The 27,268-nt window shown below is 41.2% G+C and overlaps 1 protein-coding gene across 2 annotated transcripts in view; it reads right to left on the bottom strand.

Annotated features, from left to right (window-relative positions):
• Positions 1 to 19,823, bottom strand: part of CNTNAP4 (contactin associated protein like 4) — a 273,095-nt gene extending 253,272 nt beyond the window's left edge. Inside the window, exon 1 of one of the 2 annotated variants that reach the window (XM_021097085.1) lies at positions 19,085 to 19,823. In XM_021097085.1, coding sequence (XP_020952744.1) covers positions 19,085 to 19,805 — 721 coding nt within the window. In that variant the 5' untranslated portion in view covers positions 19,806 to 19,823. The remainder of the gene's footprint in view (positions 1 to 19,084) is intronic. The other variant, XM_021097086.1, reaches the window with a different exon arrangement.

Below are 27,268 nucleotides of genomic sequence, written 5' to 3' on the forward strand. Positions count from 1 at the left end.
ATTTCAAGTTCTTTGTAATGTAGAGCACTAATATGGGTAGTGCACATTCCTATATAATAGAATTTTAAATGTATGTTTGCTGGTTTTAAGCAAAATTTAAACAAAGGAATAGTACGTTATGGATGCTCTGAGTGTCCAAGAAGGGTTAGTGAAACAGTTATCATCAACTCATACAGCTTGTTAAAGACCAAGCTGATTTTGCTGTACTTGAAATTCTAATGTTCAAAATACCAAAATATTTTAAATAGAGTTTTTCTCATTTTTCATAAATTCTCTGAGTTCACTTACAAATTAGAAAAGGTTACTTCTTTACAACTTTGTTGAGTAAAAACCTTCTGGATTTTTCTTCATAGTTAGATATGTCCAGGGGCATATTTTAAAAATGTAACAGTTGCCATTGGAGAGCAACGGTAAGCCTCAAATGTCTCCTGCCACAGATTTTTAAATCTCACAAGATTCTGTAACCCTGTAAAACACACTGGAGAATTGAAGCTCTCTAGAGGGGCAATTACCACAGCTCTTCTCAATGCCTCGGTATCAAAGATGGTACCTCAGTAATTCAATAGCATCCACCTATGACTTCTGAACCCTCAGACAGAGTAAAAGAAGTGGAGTTTAAATGATGGGACATTTCCCAAAAAGGTACAATTAGGACCACTGCAATGAACAGTACTATTTCTCTCTTTCTCTCTCTTCTGTTTTGAGAGAAGAGTCTACGCATCTTTATATATCTGTTTTCTAGCACATGTTTCAACATGGAAGGCACTTGGTAAATGTTTGTTCAGTTAAATTGAACCTAATTGGAGGGTATGTTGTAAAATTGAATCAACCACCACCCGGAAGTGACCATTCCTCGCTCTCATGGGCCTCGAATTCAATCACTCGTGACATTCTGTCACTCTTACAGGGTGACATGGAACAATCTGTCGCCATGGTCACTGTCTCAGTTTGCCTAAAGCTCCTATTACATCTTACAGGAATTAATTCACCCGCTGAAGATCCGCTTTCATGTTCCCAGGATAAACCCCGCGCCCTTTCCCTCATCGTCCTTCCTTCTTATTGCCAAGGATTTTAACTTCACACATGCAAGTCTAATCAAGGTCACCCATGTGCGGTACATATAACACTTCTAACATTAGGGTGATTCCTCTGGAGAATACTTAGTCTTTGTTTTACATACAAGACACGACCAGGGATGCTTCGTGACTCTTTCTTTAGTGTGTTTTGTTTTGTGTTTTATTTCCACAGCAGCAGCATATGGAAGTTCCTGGGCCAGGGGTCAAATCAGAGCTACCACAGCCACCCCAACGCGGGGTCTGAGCCGCATCTGCGATGTATACCACAGCTCACAGCAACGCCAGATCCTTAAGTCATTGAGCGAGGCCAGGGATCGAACCCGCATCCTCACAGACACTATGTTGGGTTCTTAACCTGCTCAGCCACTACGGGAACTCCCTCTCTTTAACTTTATCTGCTGCCACTTCTCCCTTGCAGCCAGTCCTTCTGGATTACATGTGGTGGCTTCAAAGGCTCCACTGCTTTGTGAGGCTCATTCTCCTTGGAAAGTGGCTTCCCCCCTACTTCACCCTCCTGGCTGTTCTATTTGTCCAAGAAATAGCTTTTTCTCTGATGCTCTGCCTATAACCAGCCTAAATTCCTTGTAGTCTTCTCTCTGATCATGCCAATCACTCTCTTCTGTGCTTTTCTACAGAACCAGAAAGTGACCACACTGAGCTTTAAGCCCAGGATGGGTTGATTAAGAGTGAGCCAAACGCCAACTGAGCACACCGCCCGTAGTAAAACTGGCCACCCTGCAAGCACCCTGAACAACACCGCACATTTGCTTGTAAGAAAATCAAAACCTTAGGCACCAAATATGATCACAAAACCCTTAGGTATCTGGGGGTCAAAACTTCCATCTCAATTGTTAGCAAGAAATTACGGATTCTGATTATTACAATATTTCAAAACCACCGATGCTGAACACACGTATAACGATAGGGAGCTGGCTGTGGAGGCTTACTAAATATTTGTTGAGTGAATAAATGAATAAAATGAGCAGAGTAAGGAAAAAACCTTGAGAAGCCTCAGAAATTACAAGGGTAAGGAAGGTTTTGACGGAAGAAACAAACACCCAACCCAAGGAAAAGGAATGGTTTGTATGAAACCAAATACATCCAGGCAATGTAAACACTATTTTACTAAGAATTTAGGTAGTATTTTTAGCTAGTACTTCTTGCTTTCTTAGGTATAATTCTCTAAATCGTCAGTGCCAACTGAAAAATAACCAAGGTCCCAAAGAGTGCAATTACAGAGTTCATTTATTTTGGAACATATTCACCGAATGTAATTCGCGGGGATAAATTTCCAAATTCAGAGTCAGTGAAAAATAGAAAACCTCACCATATATCAACTCTAGTAATATTAGTGTTCATATATTGATTTTTAAAGGAAATGAGAGGAAACACAGAGGTGACTAAATAAATCAGGAGGGCAATACATCAGGAATCTAGATTACAGTGAAGCATGCATCGCAGTCTGCCTTTCATTTGAGTTACTTTTAGACACATCCTCTGTCTGCCTCACGTAGTTCTGGTTCCCTGATTGGTAGGGATTTATAATTTTACCCCACTCCCCTGACTCGAATAAGAAACTCACATGTAGTTTTAGAGGTGCAGTGCATGAATGGATAATTTCTTTACCTCCCCCACTCACTCTCGCCACACCAGAAACTCCAGGGTAACTCTGATATTTGCTTTGCTGTGCATCATACTGGAAGCTTGCTTAGAAAAGAAGCAGAAGTCCCGAAATGACAACAGGTACCCAAGTAGGGACTTACTCATTTACATCTCTTGCTTTCCAAAGAAGGTGAGGCTTAAGAAATTCTTTTTGAATATAAGGAATAAAAACTGATCACAACTTTCAATACAAACCACTCTGCCCACAGTTCTGGGCATCACCTGTATCTTTTAATTGTTTTTTAAAGGGCTCATTCTAGAAGATGCAATAAATTTCAACTCTTGGATTAGCCATTTGCTTGTGGTATTTCAGCTGGCATTTTGCCTAGCAGATGAAATACAAGCAAATGTGATCAAATACATTTATTCTCAACAATATCCAATTAGTTCCAAGCAACAAAGCCATAAAACTATGAAGATACACTTTGTGACAGATTTTTCCATAAGTGCAGAGTCATAGAAGTCCACCTAAAAGATGGATTGTACAAGTTAAGATGAAATCCATTTTAGAACTAATTAATTCATGTCCTTTGAAGTTGTTTTCCCTTAATATTTTCTACTTGTGGGACTGGGAAGATAGAAAGAGAAGCATTCAGTGTTGTATCCAGAATTAGAAAGCTCATCTATGTCATTATATCAAAGATAATATCAAAATGACGATCTCATTGCTGTGTTCGACAGGTGTCCTGTACTGCTTGGGTACAGGAAAGGGGAACTATTAGGAGCCTCAGGCATGGATACAAAGAGGGTGAGACTAGATGAATAGGGGTCACAGTCAAAGAAAGAGGGAAACGCAAAATGCCTGAATGTCTCTGATATTTGTCTTTTTCAGAAAGAGACTGCAGTTAATGACTGCCATTCAAAGGCGTATCAGATATTTATTCCATAGATTCATAGCCACCCTGGGAGACTGGCTCAGGGAGTACCGGTCCTGGCTTAGCCAGGGGAACAGAGTTCTCATTCAGAACTAAAAATCAGAACTTTTTGCTACAGCCTTCATTAAATATATGCTGCTTTTCCAGTTTAAGGAAGAAATAAAAATACAGAGGAACACGAGTCGGTTTCTCGAGATGTTCAAATTCTTCTCAAAAAGACGGAAGAAATCACATACTGTTTTAAAAGGAAGACTAAGTGGAAGACACCAGCAGGAAATCAACGTCAGTACCAAGGGAGGAGTGGGAGGCTGTTGAGACGTTCTTCCCATAAAGTGACTCGTGCCTCCTGGAGAAGATACGAGGCTCCTGGTTACAACTGACACCCTGCGTTTGCAGCAGCCCATCCAAGGCCATGGGCATTGGGCTTCTGAGAGGGACACATGTAGGGATGATTGGTGGTGCCGCTGAGGGCTGTCGAGACGAGACGGCTGTGTGTATAACTGACAAGACCAATTGATGAGTGAGCAGGTTTCCTGGAGGGTGACAGATGTGCCCCTGCGATCTGTCACATGCAGCCGTCTCTACGTACCACCTCTGATTCATGCCTGAACAAATGATACGGCTGCAAGAGACACAGGAAGATCTTTAAGTGTTATAAATTCTTGAGCAGGAAAGGGAAGGGTGTAAGACAGCTATCGCTTTAAATTTCTCCTTCCAAAATAAATTCAGATTTTCACTCAAGTGGGACAGAGACATTGAACATTGCGTGACAGTGACATTTGTAAATGGCTTAAGATCCTGTGATCTTAAGAGAATTACAGGAATCTGAAGAGCACTGTATACTACTAGAAGCAGACACTGGTAGACGGGGAAAGTTTAAAAATAAATCAAGGAACAACCAGTTGGGTCGAAAGAGAAGCATGTTTTAAAAAGAGTGCATCCACATGATAAGTTCCTAAGAACCTTTTAAAAAGATAAATACAGAGATTATTTAGTCACAAGAGAAATGCTCTGGAGAGGAGGGAGAAACATGTGCAAGAGAAAAGACTGGTGTGAACAGATGCTGCGTGAAGATTGAGTGATGCCATGTTCGGCAAACATCTGTCCCAGTTCCCAGTCCTAGGAGGGCATTCTACAAATTTTAAATCAGGCAAATTTTAAATCGAATCTAAAGAAGTTATTAGAATGATGATTGTTCGTTTGTTTCACTTTGGCTTGTGTGGGTGCGGCCCAACGCAGACGGCATCACAGGGAAAGAAAGGAGACTCTGCGTGCTCTGGGTTTTACAGATCACAGCTGGAAAAGTGCCAGAGGAAACCAACTGCAAAATCAGCTTTCCAGAAGGGGACCCGAGAAACACAGCACACCTGGACCCAGTAACATAAAGGAGAAAGTCAGATTTGGAAGGGGATAAAAGAACATTGGTGAAAACACTTGTGCAAGGGTCGATGCTAAGAGAGGTGACTTTTACAAAGGGCAGTAAATAATCATCTTATCTGTCTCTAAGGCTGGCTCGAAGGAGTATTTAGAACAGAAGCACGCCCTCCAAGGGCACAATGTGGCTTCAAAGGTACACAACGGGTGTCATGTGACTGGAAGGCATTTTTTGGAGCGTCATTGGGGCACATTCCCGTACCGGGTATCAGAAACTCTTGGGTGGAGGCAGTTAAAGAGCACCAGGTCCAGATGAAAGGAAAGTGAGAAGAGGCAGGGGGTGGTAGCAGCCTGAGGCCACCAGGTGGGAGCTGGTGGATAAGTACACAGCCTGTGACTGCAGCAGCGCCACTGAGGAGGGGTTCAGGTGGAGGACGACTTAAGAGAAAAAAAAAAAACCTGTTAGATGACCTCACTCACTTGACAGGTTTCAATAAGTCAGGGCACTCTCTCTCTCTCAAATACCAGGAGAAAATACATTTCATTCAGGCAGGTGAGACAGGGAGAGCACTTACTGTGGATGGAATAATGTCCCTTCCCCCTTAACCCTCCATGTGACTGGATCTGGAAAGAAGACCTTTATTTAAGGAGATAATTAAGGTTATGTGAGCTCATAAGGGTGGCGCTCTCATGGGATAGGACCCGTGGCCTTATGTGGGTTGTTTTTTTTTTCTCTTTTTTTTTTTCTTTTTATGGCTGCACCTGCAGCACATGCACGTTCCCAGGCTAGGGGTCCAATCAGAGATGCAGTTGCCCGCCTACACCACAGCTACAGCCACCCAGGATTTGAGCCATGTCTATGACCTACACCACAGCTCATGACAATGCCCGATTGTTAACCCACCAAGTGAGGCCAGGGATCGAACCTGCGTCCTCGTGGATACTAGTCCGGTTCTTAACCCACTGAGCCACAACGGGAACTCCTGGTGGCCTTTGAAGAAGAGGAAGAGACACCAGCGAGCTCTCTCTCTGACTGACCGCACACAGAGAGGAAAGGCCACGTGAGGACACAGCGAGAAGGTGACCATCTACGAGCCAGGAAGCGAGGCCTCTCCAGACATCCCCCCCCTGGCGCCCTGATCTTTCATTTCCAGCATCTGGAATTTTGAGAAAAGAAATTTCTGTCATTTAAGCCACCTCATCAGCAAGTCTATATTTTGTTAGGACAGCCCTGGCAGACTAACACAGCACCCAAAGGGAGCAGGTCCCTGGGGACAGAGAGGGGTTTTATAGAAGAAAGGGAAAAAATGGCAGAGTGCCTTGGTCAGGCAGTGTTGCAGTCTCAAAGAAAGGAGCTGCTTTTTCTTTGTCATTTAAGCTGCTCCAGCCCCTTAGACCCTGTTCTTGGAACTGCTGACTCAAAGAAGGAATTTAGACAGAATGTGGATAGCTTTTTGGGTACCAGAGAGCAAGGGTGGTGGGGGAGACTGGTAATTCTCTAGTCTAAAATATGGAAAATCTACACTTCCATAGACACTGAGCAATGCTTGACACGTTGCTCCAACTAGTAAAGAAACGTTTGTAGGCAGCATGCAAGTGACAGAATCCTTGGAAAAAAACAAGCACATTACCTTATAATCTATCACAGCCTGGAGGGAACCCTGAGAACAGGCACGTGTGGGTTCTCATACTCAGGGGAGGTGACTTCAAAGGTTCACGGAGAAGATGAGGATATTCCACTTCTAAGAGCAGAAGACTTTGCTCCCGAACCCATTAAAGTGGGCTCAAGTCCCGGCTCGATCCTGCCTGACTCGGGGGCCTTGGACATACCTCCTAAATTTTCAGTTCCCTAGTTTGTAAAATAGTGGTAATAACATCTGCCTCCCAGGTCTGAGAGGTACACTCCACCACCTTCGAGTCCACAGAGCCCCGTGTAAAAGGAATATCTGTCAATATTAATAACATAATCGATATGCATGGAAAGCTATGAACTATAAAACTCTGGCAATGACGCACCACGAGCAGGAAGAAACATGAGAGGCACATTAAAAAAGTGATGACGTTTTATAGGAAAATAATTTTTTAAAACGCATGCAAGTAAAAGGAAAAAATGAAAAGTTCAGAACTCATTAACGCTTGTCAAAATTACTAAAGGCAATGTAAAAAAAGTTTTGCATGTGTTCACAGACAAAAGAAGAGCAAAGAAGTTCCAGGTACACTCTTTACAAAGTTAATGATGAAAAGAAAGAAGATAAAACTGATTTTCTTTTTTCTTTTCTTTTTTAGGCACCACACAGCATATGGAGTTTCCGGGCCAGGGATCAGAACCAATACATAGCAGCAACCTACACCATAGCTGTGGCAACTGGGTCCTTAACCCACTGCACCAGGCCAAGGATTGAACCTGTGCCCTGGCACTGCAGAGACTGCCAATCTTGCTGTGTCACAGTGGGAGCTCCAAAACTGATTTTATTTTATTTTTTTATATTTTTTTTTGTCGTTGTTGTTGCTATTTCTTGGGCCACTCCTGCGGCATATGGAGGTTCCCAGGCTAGGGGTCGAATCGGAGCTGTAGCCACCGGCCTACGCCAGAGCCACAGCAACGCGGGATCCGAGCAGCATCTGCAACCTACACCACAGCTCATGGCAACGCCGGATCGTCAACCCACTGAGCAAGGGCAGGGATCGAACCCACAACCTCATGGTTCCTAGTCGGATTCGTTAACCACTGCGCCACGACGGGAACTCCTGATTTTATTTTTATTTTACCCTTCACAAAGGAGGAAAGCCTCCAAATGGGAACATGTAAAATAAAGGAGCTGAAGTGCAAGACAGAGGAAGGAGTTGAAATTTCTCCCCGAAATGTGCAAGAACTCTGTAGCATAACTTCCCAAATGAAAGGCAATGACCTGGGAGGCGCCACAGAGATGGAGAGGCACAGTGATGGCCTGGGGTGCAGGAGAGAAGATCCTATTCTAGCTGGATATGTTTGATGGAATTTTCATCTGCCTGTCCATTGAACATCCTCAATGCAAAAATGATCTGGTGATACCATGGGCTATCAAATGACATTTGCTCTAAATAAAAAAGGAAGCAGAGAGAGAGAGATTTTCTAAAAAAAAAAAAAAAAAAAAATCATGGGTTACTCTATGATCAGGAATAGAACCCATTCTTTTGCAAAAGAATGGAGCGAGTTGAGGTGGTTTAATCAGGTAAGACCCCCCCCCACAGTGGACAGAGGTGAGGCTTGTTTTCAGGACAGGTTTTCCAGGAGGATGGAGAGGAAGTGATGGAAGTCACTTAGGCAAAGGGAAAAGCAGACGTCAAGTCTAGGTGACGGACACCAGAGGACACTGGATGGGGGGGTGGGGGTGGGGGGAGTCAGGACTGTGAGGGAAGAAGAAGTTAAAACAGACAAAGGGGGAAAGCTAAGCAAATACGAGGAGGAAGATACTTGTTTACTATGTTAAGAAGTTTGAACTTAATGTTGAAAACAGCTAGCAATGAAATACAGCCACAAGGCAAGACTTTCTTTTTTGAGAAAAACCTTAGACATTGATTAAATATATCAATGCATTACGGTGGACTGACCTAAAAATACGATATATGTGTAGTATTTAAAAATATTGCGTGAGTCACAGGAAGTTGTGAGGGACGGAGGATGGGGACAGCTGCCTCGCCAGTCCTAGCAGCCAAACCAGCCCTGGCAATCGCGACGATGACAGATGCCACAGCCAGATCATCCTCACCTCCAGGAAAATGACCACGGAAGGCTCCCTTTTGCTAACTCAGAGAAAGAGCACTGCTGGCATCTTCTCCAGCGACTGTTGCGGTGATTAGGGATACTGCGTACATTCTTTTTCTTCTAATCCAACTCATGTTTCAATTATGTATATAGATAGATATTGACAAATATCTATGTATACACACACGCATAGAGAGAGAAAAACATTCCACAGACAAGTACATATTCAGGCTTTCAAGAGATGAATAGATCATTTTACAATGCCACACCAGCACATGACTCAGTTTTATGCATCAAGCACAGCAAATTATTGTGATTCTAATCTTATTCTTAGTACCTAAAATTCTGCATCTTATTTTTGGTAGCCTCCTTTTTCCATTTCTCTAGCAGACCTCTAACTACGAAATATTGTATTTTATCACATGCCATTTATGATGAGATCCTAGAGGTTGCTGTGAGTTTAAGAAACCGAACGTTCTCTTCGGTGTTTGTGCTTTGCTTTCTTAAATGTACCCTGGTTCTTTTCCCAAAGTCTCTGTCCCTATCGTGTGTTTTAGGAAGGGCTATACATCTTATGATACTTAAGAGGTTGTGTTATGTCATTTTACAGGCATATGGCGTTTTCTTAACAGGATTATAATACAGGCTCCATGTTCAAGTACAACAGTTCAAAGAAGCACAGAAATCATACACACGATGGAACAAAAGAGCTTAATTGAGCAGCTTTATAACCTTGCTCAGAATTCCCTCACCACCACTTTAGATAGAATAGCTTCTGTTTTAGCAATGTCCCTTTAATTAGGTCCTAAGCATCTAAAACATGACAAATGTAAATATGTATTACAAATCCTTAATTATGAGGATCAGTAAGCATTCATGCAGCTTTCTACCTTGAAGCTAGATTCTTTTTGTTTAAAATCGGCCAAAACGAGAGATAAACGAGAATGATGCGAAAAATGCAAAACTTCGTTTAGAATGCCCTTCTCCTGGTGTCAGTATCACTTTACCACGTTGTCTTCAAGAGTTAAATTCTATGTCCATTTATCTTTTAAGTCCAAAATCTCTCCTGCCATTTTCTGCCTTTCATTGCCATGTTCACAAAGACCAGCACTCTGGGAGGGACTATAAGCTAAGTGTTAGGGACCCTGGGGTCTTCATGGCATATCCTAGAAAATAAAGCACTTGGGGTTCACAAAAGGGCAACGCTGTCCCTCTGTTTGAGAAGAGTTTAAACTGGATCCAAAAAGACCTCTTGCTATTTTCCAATCCTACATGCCGTTTTAACACTGTACTGGAGCCTATTCTGTTATGGTAGCAATAAAATAAAAGTTGTATTAGGTATCCCAATAATAGTTAATTGCAAATATGCCACCTAGGGGAGTTTTTCCATTTTTCTGCCAACATGGCCTCTTTCCCAATTCGCACCCAGAACATCTTCCAACATGTGCATGCGCGCGCGCGCGCGCACACACACACACACACACACACACACACACACACACACACACGATAATTTCATCTCAGCAATGCATTTCCGCACAGACCACTTGTCATTTAGTTCCTTGCCTTCTATTTGGTTCTCTGCATGAACGTATCTTAAAAGACAAACACGTCTCAATATCTCTGAAAACTAAAGACACGTCTCAAAGACCTAAACACCTAGGCAATCTTTTAGAACAAAGCTATTAGTCCAGAGAGAAACTGAACTTCCTCAAATGTTCTCAAAAATCTCACTGATATGCGAAAGGGATTGGTTTATAATAACAGGAGAACGCGAGTGATTGGTTTATAGTAACAGGAGCACTTGCCCGGCTCGCAGCAGCCGTGGGTTGCCAGGTGCAAAGGTCTGTTCCTTGTCATCCAGGCATCTACCAGCTCCAAGGCTGGCAACCAATTGCCAAGGCATTTTATTGATGCCCTTCCATGGGCATTCAAAAAAGGTCTCTCTCTAACTTACAACTTCAGAGTACGTCTGAAGAAAACGATATTACAGATTGTCATTTGTCTTAAAACTATACAATAAATGCACTCTGGGAAAGCGGTTGAATTTATATATTCACCTTCCGTTTCTAAACTAAATATCAACCTGTGACCTCACGTCTAAGTACCATAATTGCCAGTGAGGGGGAAAAAAATGGTTACAGAAACAAATATGTCTCTTACAATTTAGAAGCACATAACATCTTATTCTAGAGCACTGCCAAGTAATAAGGGGTACTTAATAAAAAGGTAGTTAGAGCTATAGGCCGACTGATACATATCACACCATTTTTTTTTCCTTTGTGATTTAAAAACCTTAGAGGTAAATTTCATCACTGCTCTATTAAATACTTATGGCATGAAAAATTTTATAGTTACTAATTTTAAACTACTTAAAATGTCAAATGTTTTCAGGCTTCACTCACTTTTCCAATTATTACATTGGAATGACTCATTAACTGTAACATAAACAGGCTCATTTTTACCTCCTGTTATGCTATTTCTCCGGTTTTATGACCAGAGTACCACTTTCCCATGAACCATGATGAAAATTCACTGGGGAGAAAAAAAAAAAAAATGAAGCACATACTCTTCCTCTTCCAAATACCAATTCCTCTGAGGAACTGAAGTAATAATGATAATTTGTAATATTCTTTAGCATTAAGTAATATTGTCATTTCAGGTACCATGTATGTGAATACTCTGGCAAAAGACATTCTGCCAAAAACTTTATCCTCTCAAAGTTAACTGGGAAGCAAAACTATCTTTACTTGCACAGTAACACATCAGATACAGTCTTTACCAAAACAGAGTCATGAAGACCCTAGAGTGATCAATGCCAGGGAAGATCTAAATTCATAGATTACAAAGTGGGAATGATAAACGTCAAATAAATCAACACATATATACAGAGATGCCTAACTGAAGCACACAGCCAGACAATGACAGATTTAGAATTCACTGAAGAAATTTAAAAGTTAAAATCTCAGACATGACATTTCCTCCCCAAAGGGAACTAAGAAGATAATCCAATGGTCAATGACACCTCGGTTATTTAGAAAACCATTTATTATAGCTTGGTGTTATGGGTAAACTACCCATTATTTCTCAAGAAGTTTTTTTTTTTTTTTTTTTTTTTTTTTTTCTTTTTGCTATTTTTTTTTTTCTTGGGCCGCTCCCGCGGCATATGGAGGTTCCCAGGCTAGGGGTTGAATCGGAGCTGTAGCCACCGGCCTACGCCAGGGCCACAGCAACGCAGGATCCGAGCCGCGTCTGCAACCTACACCACAGCTCACGGCAACGCCGGATCGTTAACCCACTGAGCAGGGGCAGGGACCGAACCCGCAACCTCATGGTTCCTAGTCGGATTCGTTAACCACTGCGCCACGACGGGAACTCCATATTTCTCAAGAAGTTTTAAACAAACAAACAAACAAACAAAAAAACCCTCTGAAGTTTCCATCATGGCTTAGGGGAAACTTGAGGACAGAGGTTTGATCCCTGGTCTCACTCAGTGGGTGAAGGATCCTGCGTTGCCATGCGTTGTGGTGTAGGTCACAGACGCGGCTAAGATCTGGTGTTGCTGTGACTGTGGTGTAGGCCGTAGGCTGGCAGCTACAACTTCGACGGGACCCCCAGCCTGGAAACCTCCACGTGCCCTGGGTGCGGTCCTAAAGAGACAAAAAAAAGAAAAAAGAAAAAAAAAACCCTCGAAGCCTTCAAATGACAATATTAATCTTGTGGGTAAATTGTTCATTTAAGGATATTCAGTTAATTGAGATTTTTGATGCATTCCTTCTTCCTTGAAGGACTTCCAGTGAGAGCCACAAGGCCTTCTAAAGCACCATAATTTTTGATCTGCATTTAGTTTGGGGCATTTAATTCTCTCTCTGCGATTTTTATTTTTGAAGAGACCAAAATCAAATTGACCTTAGCATTTGAGGCTACAATTCAAGATGTATTTTTAAAGATCTGATTGTTGAAAAGTACCTCTAAAAGCTGTCAACTGAAACACTCATTAAAAAAATGATCCATTATACTCTATGGAAATTCACCCCCCCACCACCACCAAGAACACAGCTCGCTTCATCTCATGATCAGGGTTAACTCACAAAACATCCCCTATTGTAAGCACATATTGTCTGATGGGTCAATCCTTCCTTATCATATATGTTAACTTGAAAAAACTGCAATAATTCTAAGTAACCACTAAATAAGTTATTGAGGCCAAGATTACTGAATCGATAAAAATGAAAAAAAGAACTAAGCTAAGCATCAATGGAAACACCAGGCCACTGAAAAAGTCAAAGTCTGCATTATTTCATATTTCACCAGAAACATTCACCTACCAATCTGAATGTGCATATCTGGGATTTATATAACAATGCTGGATTCATTCTTACTATTCTTCCTACTGTTTTCAGGTGCGAGGCCACTCTGCAAATCGTCAGTCACAAAGGAGGAAAGGAAAAGATTTTTTAAAAGGATAGAGAAGAACATCTTAAATAACCCAACTCATCAGTCATATGATTCATGCATTGACACTATTAAGGCCCTAATACATGATTTTCTAAGGAAAGGGGATTCAGGCTCTACATATAGCATCAAATCATGAAAAATAGGTGTTTGCAAAGCAAGACTGATATTCTCTTGTAAAAAAGTCCAGAACCATGTAATGTGAATGTCACTATCCTTTATCATCTGTTTGCTGTGGAAAGTCATGGACCCCATCATCATTCTTGTCGACACCCAGAGTCAGTAACATGAAGTGAGCTCTATGAGATGGTCCTAGGTTGTCTTTGATCCGGAAATTGGTCTTTTGATAAGACAGAAATCTGCATTAGAGCTGAATCATCAGCAGCAGTATTATGAAAAATAAATTAATTTCAACAGATGGCCATTTGTTTGGGGAAAAAGCGCTACAGTGAAATTTCAATGAAAAGAATTTTGTAAATATTCTATATACCCTATCATATTTTTTAACTTCCTTAAACTTTTAACAAACACTGATGGCCACTGAAGGCCCCTCATCAGTTCTTGGAAATGAAAATTAAATAAATTCCAAATGGACAAGGCATTTACATAAAAATTCATTACCTTGGCACGAGGAGGTGAAAGGCACCTGCTTAATTATTATGAATTCTCAGTGGGCAGTGCTGAAATGAAAATCTATTTTTCAATTTATTCTAGAAAGTTTGCCAATTTCAGAATTTTGAGGAAGCTGATACTGTAAAAGTCACAGGGACAAGAACACTCTGCAGTGAGATCATTTCCCTCATCCCAACAGCGATTTCAAATGCAAGTTCCTGATTAGTATGAAGTGGGATATTTTGCACCCATGAAAGTATAAAATAACAACAGAATTTTCATTCAAAATATCTAAGATGTAATTACTTATACACTTTATTGAACTTCTTATACTAATGGGATTACTTGAGATTGAAAGTGCCTCTTTAGCAACCAAAACTGCTGAAACTTTGCTAATAGTTATAAATAATTCATACATATGGAAATAGCAGTATTTCTGAAGAATACAGTTTTTAGGAAGACACATATGAAGAAGATACGAACAAAGGCTTTTTCTGTGATAGTTTCTGGCAGTAGAAGCATTACCTCCAGCACCACAATTCCTCAATTTGTGTTCAGAATAATAAAGACTAAATTTTATCATAGCAGCATATAACTTATACACTATCCATGTCTCATCATTATATTACATTGCATATTATTTTTTGTGTGTGTGTCTTTTTGTCTTTTCTAGGGCCACACCCATGGCATGTGGAGGTTCTCAGGCTAGGGGTCTAATCGGAGCTGTAGCCTCTGGCCTACACCAGAGCCACAGCAACACAGGATCTGAGATGTGTCTGTGACCTACACCACAGCTCACAGCAACACTGGATCCTTAACCCACCAAGCGAGGCCAGGGATCGAACCCACATCCTCATGGTACCTAGTTGGATTCATTAACCACTGAGCCACAACGGGAACTCTGTCATTGCATACTATTTAAATCAAAAGTCAATGAACTCTTTCTATAAAGAGCCAGAAAGTAAAGAATACTATATAGGTCCCTGTATAACAAAAGGGTAGTCAATTTTAAGACAATTTTATTGATAAAACTAAAAATATAATAATAATCGAGTATAAAGTTTTGCCATACAGGTCTACTAATGTGAAGAATGAACCACTGAAGTTTCAGTTGCATATAATTCTTTTGTGCCCCCCAAAATTATTTGTCTAATTTTTTCAAACATTTAAATATGTAAAAAGCATTCTCAGCTCACAGGCTACACATAACAGGCAGTGGGCCAGATGTGGCCCATGGGTCATATTTTACCATCCTCTGAACAAAATATTACATTATGTTACAATTGATGTTATACAATTCTATTAATTTGTTTTCATTGAAGAGGTAAATTAATTCAATCTTGATATAGAGGTGGGCTCCCATAAAGGAATTGTCTATATATGATACAAATTCTGAAATTTAATTTTAGACGACATTAAATTTTTTTTACTTAAAGTAAAGCACTTGGTGTCATGTGAAAGTCATGTGCTCAGTCCCTGTGTTGGCTACGAGCTGTGTTATCCCCATAGCTGGAGGCTTTCCAGTCAGAAATGATTTGGGATGTGTACAATCAGGAGAGGGGAGAATGCACCAGACTGATTGAAACACATCAGCATTGCTGTTAAAAACAAGTGAGACAAAGTTCAGATTCACCTTTATACCCAAAGGCCAACCCCTTTGTGTTGCATCATATAATTGTATTTTATCAGTGCTCTACTACTGTCATCTGGTCATTTTTTGCTATGGAAAGGAAGTCGGGTGCGAGGAGGAGAAGAAGAAGGAAGTTTCTAGACAGAAGTACAAAGTTGAATTTTAACACTTAGAGAATCTGCCCAGGAGCATTTAGGGGGCATCCCAGAACCCACAAGAGTCATCATCTACTCAAGTCATTACTTCCGCCTATTAATTTCAACATATTCTTTAGTGCTTCTTTCAGGGTAGATATCAGACATAGCCTTTATTCCAATTAGGGAAAAGAAAGAACTCCATGAGAAATTAACTTCTAATTATGTCATTCATAAGCTACCTGGTGAGCATTAAGTATTCTCAATATGCCTGAAGTCAGAGAGTTTCCATCACATGATCTCCAAGAGCAAAAACAAAAGCAAACCTCTTAGTTGCCTTACGACTTACACCTGTTCTTCTTTTGTAGCATGTCAGCCCTCCCCCAGCAATGCCTTAATGCTCAGAAGGAAACTGTGGGTTCACAAGAGCAATGATGAAAGAGATGACCCCCTTCTCAGTGCATCTCTCTTAGGAGCAAGTGAAGAAACCAACAGCCCCTGCAATTAACAAAGAGGAAGGTCTTCTAGAAGGATCGGACTCTAACCTTTCATGGAAGGAACCCTTCAACATAATAACAAACTCGCCTTGACCAGAGCAAGGAGGAAAGACCTGAAGCTGGTTCAGTGCTTTTTTAACGTCAAGCTGGGCGCTAGGAGTCAAAGAATGTGGTCCATTCAACATATTTCATCTTTAGGCAGAAGAGGAGGAATCATAGCCACTAAAGATGTGCCTAGTAGTTCATATATGTTTATATAAATATATGGATATATTCACACACGCACAAATACATACACATGAACATGTATATATGTTTGCACAGAATCCTTCTAGAGTTACCTTATTGATTAATTAGAACAACTAACATTCATATTAAAGTGCAGCTAATCCATGTCCCTAATGTATAAGATCCTGTCCCATGAAAGCTTTCACAGTGGCAGCCTTGGGCAGTCTTGAGAGGACTCAGTGCTTAGTAGATTTGCTTCTGGTGAATCAGCTGTAAATAGAGGGAAACTATCTTTGTATTCATCTGAGAGACAGACCTTTAATTTCCTTTATTTTTATTCCGTTCTCCCTGATTTTAATATTGGTGATCAAGACTGATTCGTGTTTTAATACAAAGGCTTGTCCAAAAGAATTACTGGAGTTATTATAATACTTAAAGATACTTATTCTGGTTGATGGTCACTTACCCATACAGGGAATTCCTACCTTGCTGGTAAACACATAGACTTGCTTTTCAAAAAAAGATACACATATGAAGCACCACGACTTGTTAGTAAGTAGATGTTGCTTCCTTTCCCCCAAAAAAATACTTACATTGAACAGCGAAATAAAAATTGGGAAATGAATTTTTTTCTTTTACATCTACTGCTACAAATCATACTGTCAATGTGATACCACCAAGAAATTACTAAATACACCTTTAACTATCTGAAGTCATTTAATTGCATTTTTAAATTGCAACTTCAATTATGACTTAAAGAATACTCAACTCTTAGAGCGGTAGCCAAGAATTCCAACTTTAATATTGAAATGCTCCTAATTATCTAAAATGTTATAGGTTCTCTAAGTTTATGAAATGTTTTTAAAAAGCATTAAACTGCTTCCTGAAGAGTAAACCAACACTGAAAAAGAGTGTATGTAGAACGAGCATTGAAATTTTGAGCCTTGGGAGAGGCCCAGCCACAGCTGAGCACCCATGAATATTCTGCTCCCCTCGGATCTTCTCAAGAGCTCATCTTTCCTTTATAGAAGATGTTATTACAAAGAAAGCTATTTAATGCTGATCTGCCTTTGACCGGCCTTAAAGAAAACAAGGAAATGGAAACAACTAGTAGCCCAGTCAGTCACATTGATTATCAACTCAAACAGGCTGCCTATTGGAAAGACAAGACTGCCTCTAGGCCAGATTTAAGCTCTGCTTTTCTAAAGGGACTGAAGCTTCAAGTGATGCACTTTACATTGTAAGAGTGACCTCTAGTGCCTTCCTTTTTTGTTGAACTTCGATAGTTGTACGATGAATTACTTTTCTACAAAACTGTGTGAGTGTGTGTGTGTGTGTGTGTGTGTGTGAGTGTGTGTGAGTGTGTGTGCATGTGGCTCTGTGTTGTTACTGTTTGTTGTAATGTTTGTCAAGTGCTACCAGCATGCCAAGATTTTTGACTAGGTGAAAACATGCACCGTTCACTGACTCACGGGATTCTGACATCCCAAAATTTAAACAGCAGCACAGGGCAGGGCCTGAGTGAAGTTCTTTCACAGTGACAGATGACACCAGGACATGCGATGATACTGAAGGGGAGCACGAAATCCCCGTGGCCACACAGGGTAAATGATCATTTGACTGGTGCCAGTGAGGTCATTTACAATGCTCTTCCCACATCAGAGCACTTTCGTACACTCCAGGGATGTGTCATAACAAATGCCTGCTCACTGGTGTATTCGTGTCCCCCAAACCCAAACCTGGCTGAACAGCAGTAACATAAATTCCTGAAGAGGCCTCATAGCTCTTTCTTGAAAAGCAGATGAGCTTTTAAAATCCAGGAAAGAGAGAAAAAGTTGTATTTGCTGAGCTTGTTGATCACTCATCAAAGGAGAGGGAAAATGCTCCCATTTTTGAGATTTTAAGCCAAAGATAACTTTGACAACTTTTTCTTATCTCTCAAACAAAGTGGAAGAAGGGCTCTCTGCCACATTATTCTGGATGATACTCAAATTAGAAATAAGATCTTAATAAATCTTCCCTGAGCCCATTAATTCAGAACCAGCATATTCAAACACACATGTACAAAGTTAAAAATTCGGCCACCAAAGAAATCATCTGAATGTTCAGGAAATCATCTGAATTTTTTTGTTGGTTTTTTTTTTTGGTTTTTTTGGTTTTTTTGTTTTTTTCAGGACACAGCATGTAGGAAGCAAGCCCCTTCTCCCAGGAATGTTCGAGTCTCATTCTTAGAGCAGCGAGGGCGCAATTTTTAATATTGAAGTTTACCTCCACCAACTGTGCCCCTGAATTCTGCAGTACATTTCAGCTATTATTCTGGCATCATTTTATAGATGCAGCCAGCCATCAGGCTGCCAAATAGCAAACTTCAGAAACCTAAGCTAATGCAGCATAGTGTAAAGTCTGCCAGTTGTTTTCCTGTTAGACTCAATTCCAATAAAATCTAGTAAACCTAAAAAAGGAAAGAAAGGAAGCCATGCACAGGCGATTCTCTGGTCAAGACGCTCATTTAGTGTTTTACTAGAACTTGAGCCTTCTCAGGGAACACACAAAGACCAGAGGATAAGATGCTGCGCCTAGACAAAAAGACAAATGACACTTTGCATATTCTGATCAGACCAAAAGGAATGACATGTGTCAACCCAATCATATGTGCAAGATTTTTAAGTGATGCTTCATTTATAGCAACATGCTTTGCGGCAATTCCAGTTGTAAATAATAATCATAAAAAACGAGAGAATTAAAGTTTTGCAGAGAGGCCCCCTGCAAGTTTTAAATCATTTGCTGGATACTTACAGGAATTCCCAGCTAAAACCCTGTTCCAATTTGGAGTAGATAGCAGAAGTAGCATCTTGAGGACAGCTCCGGTGACAGACCCCATGTTCACATTTATCTGGCCTCCCCAAAAGATCTTGAGTGGCTCTCCAAGGGATCGGGTCGCGTTCTCTGTCCCTCTCCCAGTTCTGTCTGGGTCTTCGGCACCTCTGGGTCTCTCAGCCTCTCTCCTTCTTTCCCTTCTCTCTCTCTCTCTCTTTTCCTCCCTCCCACCCTCCCTCCCTCTCTCTCTTCCTCTCTCTCTCTCCCTCTCTCCTTCCCTCCCTCTCACTCTCACACACACAAACACACACACACCACAGCCCTGACTGCTCCCTGAAAAGCGCCCAGCATCTTTTCTAACGAGCATCCACACCGCCGAGGCCACGCCCACTCCTCTCCGCCGTGGTCCCAGAAATTGGCAGCCGCATCCGTCCTCCAAATCCACAGCCGCGCTCAGAGCTCCACGCGCGCTGCTCTGTGATGAAAGCCGGACCTGGAGGCGCGGCCTGCAGCTCCCCGGCCTCCTCGGGGCTCCCTCCCCTCTGCTCGATTCTTCAATAATCCTTAACCCTTTTCTCCCCTCCGGAGATGTCGGTGGGGGGAGGGGCCAGGCGGTGGCGCCTCCTGATTTTCCGAAGGTCTTGCCTTCGGCAGAGCCAGTCAACCGACCGAGCTGATTCCTGATCAGCCGGGAGGGCATCCAGGTAAAATTGTGTTTTGTTGCAAAACAAAAGCATAAAATGAGACAGCAATAACTAAGCCGCACTGGTAAATTGTAGCTAAAACCGTCCTTGGGGAAAATTCTTGCTGTTGTTTTTCTCTGTTTATATAAAACTATCCTCTTCAGCTCTGGTGCCAGGATTTTATTATGGAAATGCCTCACAAGCAAACAGACATTCCTGTTTGGCAGATATTTAAAATCATCTAGTAATAGCCTGCAAGAAATTAAAATTTCTTATTTTAGTGCATCAGGAGTACAGATCCACAAACTGAATGCTTTGGATAGATTATTTGAATGCATCAGGCTGTGAATTCACAGTGGCATTCTACCATCAAAGTCTTTAATAACAATTCCCAAAAGGCCCAAAAATAAAATGGATACGATACTGAAGAAAGGGAGCTCTCTCACTCACACACACACACACACACACACACACACACACACACACCCCAAACCTAAACAATATAAAGATGTAATTCAAATAGTCTAAAGGAGAGAAGTGTCAAGTTGAGTTCAGAAGACCACAGACTACAGAAAAATCACTCTTCTAATGGCTGATCCATGGATACGGCCAGTTCTTGAACAGAATACTAAAATGATGGAGTTCATACCACATAATAATAACTGAATCACAGAATGTCACAGAATGATAAATAATCTCTTGAAATTAAATGTCAAGATATTTAGCTGATGCTCTGCTAAATTTTATAGACCAGGAATCCTGAGGTTCTCAAGCACTTCCTGATGATTATACATCAGAAGAAACAAGCCTTCGGCAGCAACAACTTTGCTATGGAATGAATGAAATAAAAGGGAACGGACAGAAGTGTTTTCCCATAAAACTGTAAGAGCTAACTCTTGCCTACAAACAAAGCAGAGGATCATTTTACTTTGCCTGTTTTGCAGATGAGAAAACAAGAACAGGGAATTTAAACAACTTGAGATCACAGAGTTACTAAGTAAAGCACTGAGGCTTGAGCTTTGGTTTTCTGACTCCAATTTTCCTGCTCTCTCCCTGGGACTTGCTGCCGCAAGATAAGAGTACAGCTCCTTCCTGACCTCTGTCTGTGGCAGTGAAAACCTGGCAAGGGAAAAAAAAAAAAAAAAAAGGCAGTGGAAAAGAAAGGTCATTGCTTGAGGGTTGACTCTGTATTTCTAGGACTACATTCTGATTTTGTTATTTTTGCACATAACATGTCAAGCAAAAGCACATACAAATTGACAATTCCTGATAAGTGGTTAGTGAAGAGGATTTTTTTTTAGTCATCATTTATATATGTATTTTTTCTACTGTACGGCATGGTGACCCAGTTATACTTACATGTATACATTCTTTTTTCTCACATTACATGTTTCATCATAAGTGACTAGACAAGGGTTCCCAGTGCTACACAGCAGGATCCCATTGCTAAGCCATCCCGAAGGCAACATTCTGCCACTATTTACCCCAAGCTCCCAGTCCTTCCCACTCCCTCCCCTTCCCCCTTAAAGAGGATTAAATATTGTTGAACACATATTATATGCTGTTTGTTATCTAATTAAATCATTATAGCAATCCTTGAGGGAAATATCAACATGCTGACTTAAAAAACAGATGGAACCTCAGTGAAGTTAAGCAAGATGTCCACAGCGCCGCAGTGACTGGGATCTGTATTTCAGTCTGCAAAGCTCTAAAATAATTTCCTTCAATGACCCTACACCGGGGAAGAAGTCAGGCTTTCTTGAAAAGTTGTCTTGCACATGCACCCGCATGTTCATTGCAGCACTATTCACAATAGCCAGGACATGGAAACAACCCAAATGTCCATCGACAGATGATTGGATTCGGAATAAGTGGTATATATACACAATGGAATACTACTCAGCCATAAAAAAGAATGACATCATGCCATTTGCAGCAACATGGATGGAACTAGAGAATCTCATACTGAGTGAAATGAGCCAGAAAGACAAAGACAAATACCATATGATATCACTTATAACTGGAATCTAATATCCAGCACAAATGAACATCTCCTCAGAAAAGAAAATCATGGACTTGGAGAAGAGACTTGTGGCTGCCTGATGGGAGGGGGAGGGAGTGGGAGGGATCGGGAGCTTGGGCTTATCAGACACAACTTAGAATAGATTTACAAGGAGATCCTGCTGAATAGCATTGAGAACTTTGTCTAGATACTCATGTTGCAACAGAAGAAAGGGTGAGGGAAAAAATGTAATTGTAATGTATACATGTAAGGATAACCTGACCCCCTTGCTGTACAGTGGGAAAATAAAAAAAATTATTAAAAAAAAAAAAGTTGTCTTGGAGTTCCCATAGTGGCTCCATGGGAATGAATCTGACTAGCACCCATGAGGATGCAGGTTTGATCCCTGGCCTCGCTCCGTGGGCTAAGGATCTGGCGTTGCCATGATGCAGCTCAGATCTGGTGTTACTGTGAGCTGCGGTGCAGGCTGGCGGCTACAGCTCCAATTCGACCCCTAGCCTGGGAACCTCCATGTGCCACGGGTGCGGCCCTAAAAAAACAACAGGAAAAAAAAAAAAAAAAGAAAAGGCGTCTTCCTATGTAAAACCCACAAAACCAATTAGAGAATGTCTTTTAAAGGATTATATCAAAAATGAAAAATAAATGAACCTCCCCTGGCAATAATAACTTCTTTAAGAGAAAGTGTCAATTTTCATAGCAGCTATTAATGATGGATTTTTCCATGTCCGTGGGCTATGGGAACAGAAGGAGCTGGAGGCTGGCACTGAATAGAACTCCTGAGCATTTCAAGCCACTCCACCACCGGACTGTGCCTGATGGCCACAGAGGGGAGAGAGCCACATGGACCACGTGGTACAGTGGAGAGTGTCTGGACATTACAAACCAGAGAGACCTAGAGATGCATTCAGCTTTCACTGTGGTTCTGCTTAAGTGACTCAATTATTCTGGTCTTTGATTCCCCTTTTTTTAAAAAAAAATATAAGAGAATAATGGTTAAAGAACCATTGGGATCTAATGGGTGACAACCCCCTACTGAGTGCCTAGCACCTAGCGAGGTTGCAATTACTCCCTGGCTTTGAATCTCTGCATTGTGAGCGATGGTTTGAGTGGGCAAAATCGGAGTCTGGCGGCCCAGGTTCAAGGGCTGCTCCAGGGCTTCCTCCAACCAGCCTGCCCTGAACAAGCTGCATATCAGCCCTGGTTCTTATTTTCCTCACCTGTGAACCAAGCATATCAACCTCAAGACTGAGACCACGCCAGTAAAATGAAAGCCCCTGAGAGTTAACAATCCATGTTGTTCTTGTAATCATTGTATCTTACAGCTCACTTTGCACAGACGTGAAATCTGATGAGAAGAGGAATTACGGCTTGCCAGAGGGACATGACTCATTGGTGGCAGAAGAGAGTTGGCCACCAAGACCTGACTTGTGCTGCTTTTGTCCATCCCTACCAGAGCGGTGCTTAATGTCGGGGGGCAGGGGGGGGAATCGAGTCTGAATGGGAAAAATCAGAAAAGCGTAGAGACCTCATTTTGCACATTACCGTACTGCTGATTCAGACGTCACAAATCATTTCTCCCCGTGTATGCATTTGTGGTTATATTTTCCACTGATTAAGATAAAAACAACTGCTGGTGCTTCAGGTTTGGCATATGCATATTATGGGCCAGACCCTGCCTGAGAAAGCATTATAAATCAAGTTGAAATGTTAGAATTTGCAAAATAGGGATTTCCATTTCCTCTTAGTACAGCTTGCCAGAGAACTGGATGTCCTACCACAGGGTACACAGAGGCTCCCGGACTGGGCTTCCGATTGGAAAAGGACCATTAGGTCAGAGTGGAACAAAGTCACATCGGAAGACTAGAAGGAGTTTAAAATGAGACTCCTTGGTTTCCCCGATTCATGTGAATTATTTTATCTGGTGTCTGCACCTCTTCACTGGTTTCTGGATTTCTTACAGAGGCAATTGATCTGTGGATGTCTCCCTGGAGGAAAGAGAGGCTATGCTTCCTATTCTACAGTTTTGTTGATATCACTACTCAAAATTGATTCTTTTTGTGATTTATGAAAAACACATTTGCTCATCTGAATTCATATATATATATTTGGTCTTCCTCCATGAGTCCTGGCTCTAGAGCTCCCACAAGCCTTGGAATTTCCTATGTGTTGCTGGTGATAAAAGTGTCTTGTGTTATGTGAATGAGGTGACTTTTAGAAGCAGCTAAGGCTGGAGGCTGAGGGCTGGGAGAACCAATCATGTGATTTGAGAATTGGAGCTTTCAATCTCACCCGTGAGCTCCACGGAGGGAAGAGGGGCTAGAAGTTGAATCAATCATGCCTAGGTAATTAATGCTTCCATAAAAATCCAAAAGGACAGGATTCTGAGAGCTTCTAGGTTGGTGAACACGTGGAGAGGAGAGCGATGCTCCCGGAGGAGGTGTGGCAGCTCCATGCCCCTTCCCCAGACCTTGCCCTATGCACCTCTTCATCTGGCTGAACCTGAGTTACATCTTTTTACAATAAACCACTCACCTAGTAGGTACAACGTTTCTCTGCGTTCTGGGAGCCACTCTAGCAAATTAATTTAACCCACGGAGGGAGCCATGGGAACCTCTGATGTATAGAGGGTCAGTCAGAAGTGCAGGTAACAACGAGACTTGTGACTCAAGTCTGAAGTGAGGGCAGGGTGGCAGTCTTCCAGGACTGAACCCTCAACCTATGGAATCTGATATGATCTCTGGACACGCTGCTGGTGTCTGAGAATTGCTTGTCACTTAGCACCCTACACACATTGAAATTGGTCTCAGAAATATATTTATGAGGCAATAACATTTTTGCCAAAAGCCCCTTCCCAAATATATTTACCCTGCATATAAAGAATATTTTCTTTGCCATAACAGTCAACATACAAAAATATTCATTAGTTGTTATTGTTAGGATTGAAATTTTATCAAGTTAATAGTTTCAGGTCCTGAAAATGTACTACAAAATAAAAGCAAATACCATTAATAAAATATTAATGGATCCAGCATTGGCTCTGTAGTGGCTCAGGTTGGCTCTTGACCCAGTGTAGTAGGTTAAGGATCTGGCGTTACTGTGGCTGTGGCATAGGTTACAGCTGCAACTCAGATTCAATCCCTGGCCCAGGAACTTCCATATCCTGCAGATGCAGCAAAAAAAACCAAAAAACAAACAAAAAAAAACCTCTGTAACGTAGAGGCGCTTTTGTAAATGATCTTTATTTTGCCCTAAGTATTATTATTTTGCTTTCTCTTTTAATCACTGTGTTACAAATAGTTTAAGTGATGACTTTGATAATAGTATAAATACTGAGTTTTGCAACTTTGCAGACGCCTCCCTCTCTAGCAGAGCACTTTTCCTGTTAGCATCTTACCTGACACAATCTTTACATAATGAAGACAATTTGCAAATTAAAAGTTACAGGCAATGCTAGGTGCTCTGTTCAGAAGACTATAGATATGCATCTCTATACATAGTCTGCATAATTCAACAAAATTTAAAATGAAATACAGTTTTTCATAGAGCGTACTTAGGATTTTCTAGCTATTCTGATTAAAATGTGCAGTGAGGGTGATGTCTTTAATGCCCTTTGAAAGTCTTCATTTTTAAATGTTATTTTGAACATTTTAAATATTTAATATTAAGTATTGCTAAAAAAAATTAATTTTAAACATTTTTAGATATTTACAAAGATAGTACAGAAATGTCCCACTTACTTGCCACCCCCTCCAGCACATGCACAGTTTCCCTGTTACTGATTATCTTATATTAGTTTGGTACATTTGTTATAATTAATGGATCAACATTGATATATTTTTATGAATGAAACGTTTATATCTTACTCAGATACCCTCCATTTCGCCTAATGTACTTTTTGTGTTCTAGGATTCCATCCAGGATATACTACATTATATGTAGTATTTGCGCCTCCTTAGGGTGCTTCTGGAGATAACTGTCTCTCAGACTTTCCCTATTCTCTATTATTTTAACAGTTTTGAGGCATACTGGTCCTCTACTTTGTACAACGTCCTGTATTGGAATTCGTCTGTTGTTTTCTGTATGATCAAACGAGGATGATGAGTTTTTAAGAGGTTACGAAGGTAGCCGCCATATCAAGAATACATATCATGGAGTTCCTGTTGTGGCGCAGTGGTTAACGAATCCAACTGGGAACCATGAGGTTGCGGGTTCGGTCCCTGCCCTTGCTCAGTGGGTTAACGATCCGGCGTTGCCGTGAGCTGTGGTGTAGGTTGCAGACGTAGCTCTGGCGTAGGCTGGGGGGTACAGCTCCAATTCGACCCCTAGCCTGGGAACCTCCATATGCCGCGGGAGCAGCCCAAGAAATAGCAACAACAACAAAGACAAAAAGACCAAAAAAAAAAAAAGAATACATATCATTAGCATGACTTTTCATTGATGATATTGACTAGATCACTTGCAGGAGAAGGTGTGTGTGTGTTTCCTCCTGTCAGCTTACTTTTCTTTTTTTTCATCCTTTCTTCCTTCCTTTTTGGGAGCAAGTCACCGTTGTATCCCATACGTGAGGATGGGGAGTCGTACTCCCCCTCCTGGAGGGCAGAGTATCTCTGTAAATCACTTGCAAGTCTTCCACATGACAGATCTGTCTGTTCTTCCAAGTTACTTATTAAACCAATTAAATGGAGTCATGGATCCTTTTCATATATGTTAGCTTATAATCCAATATTACTTTATTTTTTGCTCAAATTGTTCCACCTTTAGAGCAAATGGTTTCCATCACCAACGTTTTCAATAGGACCCCGTTTTCGATATCCTTCTGATATCCCTCCATCACTGTGTGTGTCTGTCTGAGCACACACACACGTATACAAGCACACTTGAGCGTGCTTACTTCCTTACTTTCTGGCACCACAAAATTCTTTAAGCTCATTTTTTTTTTTTTTTTTTTTTTTTAGTTTTTCATTTTTAGGACAAAGTTGAGAGAAAGGCACACAGAGTTCCCGCATCCTCTCTATCCCCTTCTGTGCAAAGCCTCCCCCTCGTCAACGTCAGTCACCAGTGGTACATTTATTACCAAGGACAAACCTACACTGACACATCTTAATCATCTAAAGTCCATAGTTGGGTGTGTTTGTTTGTTTTCTGGCTGCATCTGCAGCATGCAGACGTTCCCAGGGCAGGGATCAAACCCGTGTCACAGCAGCAACTTCAGCCACAGCGTGACTACGCCAGATCCCTAACTGCTAGGCCACCGGGAAACTCCTGAAGTCCATAGTTCACTTTAGAATTCACTCGTTGTGTTGTACATTCAGTGGTTTGGACAAACGTATAGTGACACAGACCCATCATTTTATCCGTATACAAAGAATTTTCACTGCCTTAAAAATCCTCTGTGTTCTACCTACTCATTTCTCCCCACCTAACCCCTGGAAAGCACTGACTGTTCTAGCTCATCTT

This window comes from Sus scrofa, chromosome 6 (assembly GCF_000003025.6).
Source record: "Sus scrofa isolate TJ Tabasco breed Duroc chromosome 6, Sscrofa11.1, whole genome shotgun sequence".
NCBI classification, from domain to species: Eukaryota; Metazoa; Chordata; class Mammalia; order Artiodactyla; family Suidae; genus Sus; species Sus scrofa.